Source organism: Helobdella robusta (assembly GCF_000326865.2).
Source record: "Helobdella robusta unplaced genomic scaffold HELROscaffold_15, whole genome shotgun sequence".
Taxonomy (NCBI): domain Eukaryota; kingdom Metazoa; phylum Annelida; class Clitellata; order Rhynchobdellida; family Glossiphoniidae; genus Helobdella; species Helobdella robusta.
In genome coordinates this window covers 2,947,299-2,958,205 of record NW_008703839.1, presented here as the reverse complement: position 1 = coordinate 2,958,205, position 10,907 = coordinate 2,947,299, and the positions used below count along the sequence as shown (strand labels likewise).

The 10,907-nt window shown below is 33.9% G+C and overlaps 1 protein-coding gene across 1 annotated transcript; it reads right to left on the bottom strand.

Annotated features, from left to right (window-relative positions):
• Positions 1-1,951: 1,951 nt before the first annotated feature.
• Positions 1,952-6,307, bottom strand: HELRODRAFT_110124 (hypothetical protein; the record flags this gene model as incomplete). Its single annotated transcript, XM_009015242.1, has 2 exons — positions 1,952-3,083; positions 5,424-6,307. The coding sequence occupies 2 exons, from the start codon at positions 6,305-6,307 to the stop codon at positions 2,339-2,341; spliced, it is 1,629 nt and encodes a 542-aa protein (XP_009013490.1). The 3' UTR covers positions 1,952-2,338.
• Between the last annotated feature and the right edge of the window lie 4,600 nt (positions 6,308-10,907).

The window sequence follows — 10,907 nt, the reverse complement described above, 5'->3', positions numbered from 1 at the left end:
CGGTACTTTCTTTCCATGGCCGTCTGGTCATGGTTGACATGATGTGTTTCTGTGTGTGTGCGTGTGTGTGTGTGTGCGTGTGCATCTAATGGAATGATTTTTTTTTGGTTTACTGGATGATGATTCACGATCACGCTCTAATTAACACGTGAATCGATGAAACAAAATGGAGTTCGTTAAAAGTGGTCATGAACTGACAAGAAACTTTTAAAAATTAACGAAATAAATGAATGAAAACTTGAAAAAATAAATTTGCAAATCAAAACTCATTGAAAAAATATACAACAAATTTTTGTAAACAATAAAAAAATGTTTTAAAAAACCATCTAGAGGGGTTATACTTTCGTATTGTGACATTATTTTAAGTCAATTTATGTAGGTTATCAGATACATGAACTGAACAGTAGCGTTTTCAATAAAGTTGCATTAATTTAGGCTATACTGTAGTTTACTTAACAATGCACGGCATGGGTGAGGTAGTTGGGGTGGCAAAATTAGTCTTACGAGGTAAAGATAAAATAAAAAAATTAAAAGTCGTGCTGTTCAACTCGTTTTGAATCGTTAGAATAATTTATGTAGCGTTTGATTTGTTACCCTTGGCTGGCTAATTATTTATAATACTCAGCCAAAAAATATAGTATTTTATATCGCATTTTTTAATCAAATGAAAAAAAGTAAAATTTAAATATAAAAAGAACGACAGAGAGAACATGTGGGTTGTCTTCAAGAGGGCTTGCAGGTTGTTACCTTACATAAAAAAATCATTTGAAGATAGATCGCAGGTGACAGCAACCTAAGCGCGATTTAATTGACGTTCAAGAAGCCGAGCTACATATGTAGCTTAATTGAATAACCATGTAAATGAAGAAATGAGATGTTTATAAAAAATGATCACGTTCACAAACTGTCACATCCAAGTAGATTTTTTAAAATAGCAAATCGTTCATTTCAAAAAACTTTTATATAGTGTATAAAAAAAATGCCTCCGCTACACAGAAACCAAACAATTACTTTTGTACAATGTTGGTGTTTACGACAACAACTCTTGAGCAGCTCTGAAGTACCTTCGCGAGTTGATGCGCGAACGGCACATGTTAAATTTTTCAAAAAATTATTTTCTTTAATTTTGAAACAAGTTTCATTAAATTTATTTAAATATTTTAAACCTATAAAAAACTGTAATAAAATTTTTTTCGTTACTTCAAGTAGTCTCAATCCATTCTATAACAAACAGCAAATTGAATGAATGTTGTTGGAAAATTGTTAAAATTTTCATGCCAATATGAAAACAACGCTTACATTTAATATTTCAGCATTTCTTTAAAGGCATGCCACAAAATACAGAGAGGAATAAAGTTTTGAACCACAAATTTGTTATTCGTTCAGTTACATCTGAATTTGATCTACTCATCTTAACCATCAGACAATCAAACAAACAGATTTCAGAGAGACGCACCATGCAAACCATGTTTCCAACCAAACACTCTCACAATCTTGCAATGAACAGTTGAGATAATAACAAACATTTAGTTTTTTAGTTGAAATTTTTCAAAACAAAATAAAATTTTTGTGCACCAAAAATTTAAAAAAAATTTAAACATTTTAAAAGATTCGTATAAATATAAAACTTTGAGTACTATGTTTACTATTGATTTTCTCCTTGTCTTTTCAACGCTTTAAAAACTTCACTAAGCTTAAATATTTAAAGGAAGCTTTTTCAAATTAATAAAAAAATGTGCAACCATAATATTATTCATTTTATTCTTTACATCAATACTTTGCAGAGTTTTTAAAATCAATCTCACAGAAATGAGTGAATGAAAACTGCTTTTAGCTATTAGTGTTTTATTATCCTTGAATTACCACTGAATGATGAAGTAAAAATTTTATGACACTTTTAAAACCAAAATTTATCAAGTCATTTAATTTTTTTCATTTTGTTTAAAATTTATTTCAAGTAAAATTGTATGTACATTATATTTAAAAATGAATGAAAACAAATGTTTTATTGATGCTGGTATTTTGAATGATTATAAATTTAGTTTAAAATGATGAAAGCTTGAGTTAAGCATATTCTGTTGCAAAATATAAACCGTTTTAGACTTTTTTGGTTACATAAAACCGAAAAAAAATTATTACGTTGAAAAATGTTTTAAAATACCCTTCCAAATAATTATAACTTGTCATTTTTTGTTACCGGTGAAAATGTATGGATGTGAGAAGGCATTGATGATGGTTAAGTGATACGTTGTAATAAAAGTTAATATGGAAACAATGTTGAAGATTATAAAATTAGCGACAAATTAATAAATGAGATAAAATAACAGTTGAACCATTCTTAAATGCGATGCCAGTCAAATTTTAAAATTCTTGCAAAAGTTCGTTTAAACTGCTCGTTGGCGAGAGCATAACAGAAAGGGTTGATGGGACTGTTCAGGTAGCACAACCAGTAGGAAATGTCGTACAGCATTGGGGCTACACAGACTGAGTTCTTTGGACAGAAGCCCATAATCATCGATAGCACGTGCCAGGGTATCCAGCACACGACGAACGCCCCTAAAATGATGGTGATGGTTCGTAGGGCCTTACGTGCCCTGTTCGCTCTTTTGGTTTTTTGCTGGGCCGCCAACATCCCTGACTGTGACGATTGCGTTGACTGGAACTTCTTGTTTCCGTTGTTGTTGGCACCGTGGCTACTCTGTCGATCGAAAATTGGAGCTTTGATGAAGTTTGGAAGAAATGGAGTTGAGAGAGGAGCGTGGAAAAGGAAATGGTGGTGATTGGTAGTAGGTGTGGAAGGCTGGTCAGATTTGATTGAAAATTCTTCTCTATCTAACTTTGTCGGGCTAGCCGTTGAGATGGTCTTTTCGTTCGAGGCTGCTGTCATAGGTGAGGTCGTTGATGGTAATTTTGTTGTGGTGGTTGTCGTTGTGAACGTTGATGTTGTTGATAGCGTTGTTGTTGCCGGAAGCGAGGTTGACAGTTGAAATGATACGGATAATGCGGATGACGTCACTGCAGGTAAGGTCGTTTCTGATGTTAATTCAGGGGTCGCTGTTTTTGTTGGCTTGTTTGTTTTAAAACTCATTGAGTTGTCATTTAATAATTGATCATCGTTGGTTTTGAGCAAATCGTTTAAGAATTCATTTTCATATGTACAAACATTATCACATTTATTTCTTCTTTCCTTTATTTTACTCTCTGCATCATTTTGAGGTTTATGAGTGCTTTCTACAATGAAACTTAAATATTCTTCCTCACCAACATTTGACATATTAGGTGAAATCCCGTTTTTGGTATATTCACAAATTTTGTTAAGATCATAATCAGCACCTCCATTTTGTTCTCCGTTCTGTTGTACTTTCTCTTGAAGAACCTCAGTAATGCTGGCGCGATGTGAGGAGAGAGACGATGACGAAGGTCGCTGTGTGGACAGTGCCGATAGCAGGCTGGACTTCCTGCTGCTGCTTGATATCGACATTCCCTGTTTGTTTGTGTTGGGAGATTTGTCAAACTTAATAGGCAGCTTCAACTTTTTACTTCTCTTTTTTGGTAATTTTTTCATACTTTCCTCTTCCGCATTGTTAATGACGTTTATGTTTTTGGCGATGTCTTCTGAACTGTTGTTGGTAATGTTCTTAATTGTCACAGGGGCACTTAATTTAGAGTTAGGGCTTTTATTTTTGATGGATTTTTGAAGTTTTAAATTGTTATCTAATTCACCACCAATTACTTTTGATGACGATGTATTTGAACGAATTTTACTTGCTTCCACTTTGGCTATGAGTAATTTTTTACTCGGTTTCTTCTGAGAAAACAGTTCATCGTCATCGTCGTCGTCATAATCTTCGTCCGAGTATTCCACTCTATCTTTTTTTTTCTCACAAACTTTATTATCATTTCTTCCATCAAGTTCTTGACCCAAGGCCGTGACAAAAAATCCGTGCACAGCAGAAGGAACACTCCTTAGAAGATTGACCCCGGGAAGTTTAAAGTTCAACCTCCTACTGAGGTCGTGGATGGGTGACGTTGGTAATTTTCCGACGATGTTGGGGCGGCTGAATGGGACTGCTTCAATAGCAGCTCGACCGATTTGTACCGAAATCTGTTTCAACATTGTTAAGTCGACACTCTTTTTAGAATCAGTCGAAGGTTGTTGGTTTTGTTGAAAAAACTTTCTTTGTTGTTGTTGAAAAAATGTTTGTTGCTGAGTTGATATATCATCGTAAGTTAACTGCGTTTTTTGTTGCGCTGATGCATCGTCATAAATTAATTTTGTTTGTTGTTGAACGTGACTGTGCTGGCGCGGGGAAGTGTAAAATAAATCATTTCTTTTATTGATGCTATCAACGAGCTTACCATTAACTTTTTCGAAGTTATTGATGTCGTCATTATTTTTAACGGCGGTTTCAACAAAATATTTCATTTCTAATTCATCATTTGATTTTTTGTTATTTTGTTCTTGGTCAAAAGTTTCAAAAAAATTGAAATTTTTATTCAAAATATTGTCTTCACTCTTGTTGGCGATTTGTTTCCTGTCAACGTTGTTGGCGTCAAACTTTATTTTATTCTTAAAGTTTGTTTCGCATTTTGAAAGTTGATAAAGATTAAAATCTACGGAGTAACTGGATTGGATGCTATTGCGGACTTTCATCGAATCGCTTGTTTTGCATTTCTTGAAAAAATTGTTAAAGTTACGATATTGATCGAAATGGGATTTAGGGTCTGAGTTCAATAGGCTTGTGCGTTCGTTATCTTTGTCGGCGTTGTTTTTGCTGAAGTTGCTGAAGAAAATATCATGTTGAGCATTCTGTATCAACTTTGTGTTTTTTGCTGACACATTTTTGCACTGATTGTATTTAAATTCTTTATCAAGCATTTTATTGTTCTTGAATGATTTCAAATCGTCAGAAACATCATTTCTAAGTTGCTGGTTTTGAAAATACGGCATTTGCTTTTTTTGTTGTTGCTCATACACATAATCGCAACATTCCTTATAATATTTATTAATATCAACATTATATAGCGTTTTATTGCCCTCGGCCTTAGTTCCACCATGGTTTTCAGAATTGCTGTTGAGAACGTCGTTATTTTGACTGGTGTTGTTTATTACATTGTTGTTGTTCAACTCAATCATAGGAAAAGTTGTCGAGGTCATTATTGTTGTTTGCGGTGATGACGAAACTGTTGCTATTGCAGTTGTCGTGGATGTTGTCGCGAATGTAGTTGCTGACATCGTTGAGGAAAATTTAATTAGGTTGCAGTGTTGATCAGTGCTGTGGCAGAAGTTTTCTTTTTTTTGAAGATCAATCAATTTGTCAACTAGACCAATGTTATCGTTCCTATCATCACAAACACCTTCCATTGACGATTTTGAATGAAACGTAATTGCGCCAGCCGTGGCGATGGCAGCTGCGGTTGACTGCGATACCACTGCTTCCGTTCTTTTGTTTTTAGCGTCAGTTTTTTTCTGCAAGCCCAGAGCCACGCGATAGATGGCAATGTACAATGCGACTGTGGCTATCAGAGTGATCCAAAAGTATCCAATTTGCAAAGAACAGTTGAAGAGAGCATCTTCCAGATAGAAGACATAACATTTGCCAGGCTCAGGTTTATAATCACTTATCCACATTTGCCACACGAATATGGAAGAGAAAAAAAGAGCTACAGATATAATCCAGATACAAGCAATTGCAACCAAAACTTTTTTTTTAGTACGCCACACACGGTATTTAGCGGGAATTTTAACTGAGCAATATCTATCAACCGTAATGCAGAATACTGTGTAAATGGAGCAGAGGCAAGCAGTATAATCAACAGTAAGCCACACATTACAAAGGAACTCGCTGAGAGGCCAATACTGATCGGCCAGTAGGTACACGGTGTAGAGGGGCATGGAGACTGCCCCAATAAACAGATCGCTAACTGCTAGCGATGCTATGAAATAATTTGTTGGCTGGCGGATAGATTGTTCTAAAAAGAAAGAAAGAACAACAATGGCGTTCCCGGAAATGGTAACGATGCAGAGGAGAGCCGCGATGGAGCCTAACAAGATGGTGACCCCTGTGGAGTAGAGGAGTGTTGGTCCGTGGGGAGGACTGCTGCTAGAGTTGGTGAGTGGTTGTAGGGAGGTGAGGTGGAGGGATGTCGATGATGACGACGATGATGATAACGACGATGAAACTAGTTGTGATTGTGATTCATCTGAAGATGGCACAAATGGTACGATGTAAAAAGGGAACTGAGATGTTGAATTCGGTTCACTATAAAAGTCGTTATAGAAGTAGTAATTTGGATCTGTCTCCATTATTTGGGCAATTATGGCAAAAATCTATCATCATCAACGTATTATTCATTTAATTGTGATTGGGTTATTTAATAATTCGGATTTCACTCAATAACTGCTGTTCTTAATTTGTTTTCGTTAAATGATGAGCAGTTGTTCAAACATTTCTTGGAAAGTTGATGCTGTCTGTTATTGGCACAATGCCAAGTCTTTCAATGCAACTAATAATGAAAATATTTACTGGAGTTTCTTCGCTCTTTTGAATACAACTCTTCTGTCCCATTCATGTGCTCTGAAGTAAATTGAATTTTAGCAATTTATTCAGCATGCAATAAATTTTATCGACATGCAAGAATAGTCAGCAATGAACAACATCAATAACAACAACAACAGCAACAACATCAACAACAACATCATCAACATCGACGACATCAACAACAACATCAACAACAACGACATCATCAACAACAACAACAACATCGCCAACAACAACAACGACATCAACGACATCAACAACAACAACGTCATCATCAACAACATCATCAACTGCAACAACAATAAAAGCACATCTTACTGTATCAATTGAAGCAAACAGAATAAAATTAGACAGTACTAAAAAATATTTTGAAAAATTGATAAACATTTTTTTTGCCAATTACACTGTTTTATTGTAAGATTTTGATACACAATGACGTAAAATTGTATTTCTGAAAATATGAAGTTATAAGATTAAATCTACTTATAACAAGATTTATCACATCTTTAAAAAAACACTTATTCATTATTATAAATCGAAACCAAACTAAATTTTATTTAGAAATAGAAACTTCATAGAAAATTAATGTAACAGTGTTAAAGTGAAAATTTTTTAAATTTCTCGACTCTGAATAATTTTAATAGGTAATATTTTTCTTACCAGCCTACTTTCATTATTATTTATTACACATTCCCACTCGAATATGAAAATTAACTAATCGCAATGATTATTACAGATCGCTTTATTATCATTCATTGCATTTGTAATCATCATTATCATTTTAATTATTTTAATTGTCTGTGTATATGTATGTATGTATGTGTGCGTACCTATGTATGTACAAACGTTTGTACGAACGTATGTACTTATGTACGTACGTATGCATGCATGCATGTATGTATGCATGCATGCATACATACATGCATGCATGCATGTTGTATGTATGGATGTGTGTGTATATATGTATGTATGTGTGTACGTGTGTACGTTTATGAATGCAATACACATTTATTATATGGCAAATGGTAGTTATTTGATCAATAGTTTTTTTTTCTAATATTTAGTATAATATGCTCCACGCTAGCATTATTTCAACGTTAAAGTTCTTGATATGTGTGCGGTATGTTGTTCCTGATGATTCGTTTGTTGTTGTTTGATTTGTTTGTTGTTGCTGTGACTTTTTTGTAATTTTGTACGTTGCATTGTTTGACTTTTGTATGCTGCTGCTGTGTGTTCAGTCTTGTGTTAATGCCCTTTTGTTGATTTCATATTGTTGTTTCAGGTTGTGGCAACCATTAACTTTTTTAAGTATAATTCCACGCTTTGTGATATTTAATAAAGAACATTTTTAGGTTAGCTTGTGGATCGAAACACACCGGTAACATTGAAAAAATACACAAACAACCAACAGCATTGACAAAACAAACAAGAGAGCGGGCACGACATCGCACGCCCCAAACATAGATGAAATACACACAAAGAATAAAAAGTAGATATAGCTTCATGCATGCCGCGTTTTATTATTTTAATAGCAAATTCATGGTAATGCGTTTCACGCTTTGTTGGATTTCATCATCGTGCTCTTCATCACTTTTCACATGTGCATGCCATCCCGACATTACAATAAAACATGCCGGCGTTTAATGCACATGCACATTCATGCATAATGCATTTCCTATATCGAGTTTTATGAATACCTCCAGCAGTCGGTCATACACAAACGCAACGCATGCAGTTTTGCCAGAATCAATTTTCAAAGTTTTTATCAAAAAATATTTTGAAAATTTATTATCGCTATCACTGAATGCCATTCTTTTAAAGTTTTCTGAAGATATAAATAAGGGGTTTATTTCATTTTTTTTAAATAATTTGTTAACATTTTCCCATTGCTCATTCCAAACGGGGATTTTGTTAACTGAAACATTAAAAAATAGTTGTTGCAGATCAAAAGAGATAGAAAATTGAGGCACTTAAACTCAGCCCATTCCTCGTTAATCAATGGAGGCAATGAAGCATGTTAGGCACGGCACCGACGAACGTTACGTCCACATTATAATCCATTGGTTGATTTTGTTTTCAATACAATTAACGTAGTCGTAAATTGTGATTTTGAATGCAAAAATCTCGTGCTAAAGAAAGTTGATGAAAACGATTGGATTCAACTTACTGAATGCCGGTTGGTTACTTTAGCACAAATGGAGCTTGTTGTTGCGTAAACATCTGAAGATGTTTTAAAAACTTCAATTCAAGTCATGTAAATTAAACTTTGGTAAAGAAAGTTTCAAATATTTTTATAAAAAGTATTTAATTGCAAAGAATGCGGCACAGACATATGAATCAAAAGATGATGCATCGAAAGAAGACAAATGTTTGTTTGTTCATCTCGGCAGGTGTTTGAACCTTGCCAAGGCATATCTCGGTCAACTCTTCTCGTTGATTTTATTTTATATCCTCTGTTACCATACATTCATTATATAAATGGAACACAAGTACATGTAAAGTGCACACATACCTCGCAGTTTTTTTTTTCATATTTGCATAGGCAGTGACAATCGACAAAGCATAAAATAATGTTCTGGATATGTTATAGGGAGATAGAGATGTTCCCATTGAACCGATCCACCTCTCAGGAATATTCCATACACTATCGATTTATATGGCATCATCATGCTATCCCTTCTTGCATTTTATTGCGAAGTTGTGTAAACGTGCATGTACGCAGGCCTCCCTACGCGCGTACGTGTGTGTGTGCGTGTGCGTGCGTGTGTGTGTGTGTGCGTGCGTGCCTGCGCATAAACATGCGATATTGATTTGTGTTATGTGGTAGAGTGTTTGTTTTCCCCATTGTTACTTGACCAACAACAATTTTATGACAAATCGTACTTTAATGTGCTTGCTTCTTCCTTCGTACAAACGTGTTTACATTTAACGCTCTCACTGAATGTCAGGTTACACAAACACGAACATATTGACATACACAAACACACATATATACAAGCGCATATATTTTTAGCAGACACCATCATGTGTATAAATAACATACACACACATATATACAGACATACACAGACATACTGTCAAGTGATTCCCGATAAATCAATTGTCCAATGTTGTGTTGCGTGCTGTACAATTCATGCTCCAACAACAACGTTTGTACGAATGGCGTCCAAGCATTTTGACATAATTATTGTATGTACGTATCTATGTATGTAAGTATGTATGTATAGACATAGGAATGTATGCATGTGTGTATGTTTGTATATGAATGTATGAATGTATGTACAAATATGTACATTAAGATCTTAAGCTTAGGTTATCATGCTGACATTTAAAAACGCCTTTTACAAGAAGAGAAAAAATCGATACTGAAAGGAATATATCAGGGCACGTTGTTGCGAATAATGAATGGGAATGCTAACTAAATGTATTCTTAGTATTTAAACCTTTTTCCTCGTCTAACGATGCGTGCATTTAAAATTATTAGTTTATAATATTTTGTCTGTTTGCAAGCAGATAACTCATTCATTCATTCAAACCGAGATTTCTCTTCTATTCCCATTTGTTAAACAATAGAAAATAATTTACCCTAATTGGAAAAACTTGGGAAATTTTTGGATTAATTGAAAATTGTTATAATTTGTGTCTGATTGTGTATGTTGGAATGTTTCATTGAAATATTTTTACTAAAATCGAAAAAAATGTACATTTTCCAAAACCTTTTGCAACTAAGTAGTAATTACCGGTTTGATTGTTTTTATTTTCAAATAGTAGAATTTAATTGCTGCTACATTGTTTTTAAAATAAAATGATGAAAATGAATTGTAAACATTTTTATTTCTTACTTTTAAAATTTTCGATGTTTCATTTTATAGTTCATTTAGAGAAAGCTTGTTAACATTTAAAAAGTTTGTTTTCAAAAGCAAATTTACTTAATGTATAAGTTAACGTTTTTCTAACGAAGCTTTCATTTGAGAGTTTCAATGAAAGTTCATACCAGACAAACATCAACCACAAAGAGATTTTTTTCCGTCAAAGCCACCCCACCATCAAAACATTCTTCGAGAACTTTCTTCATTCAAATTTTTTTAATGGAAAAGTAATAGAAGATTAGTTTTCTAATCATGAACATTTCTACGAATCATATCTCTGTCACTTGGCAACGCATCAAGCCATCAAGCACGTGGAATTTTCTTCGTTATTAAAAAAACCTATTTGTTTTTCAGCTTAGGAATGCCCAGTTTGTTGATTTTTACAGTAAATAGCTTTATTATTTGAATGTTTTAGTGTCATATCGAATATGATTTGTTCAAAAATGTTGTCTCTTAATACATTTGAACGTATTTGACTCGAAAAAATTGTATTGCT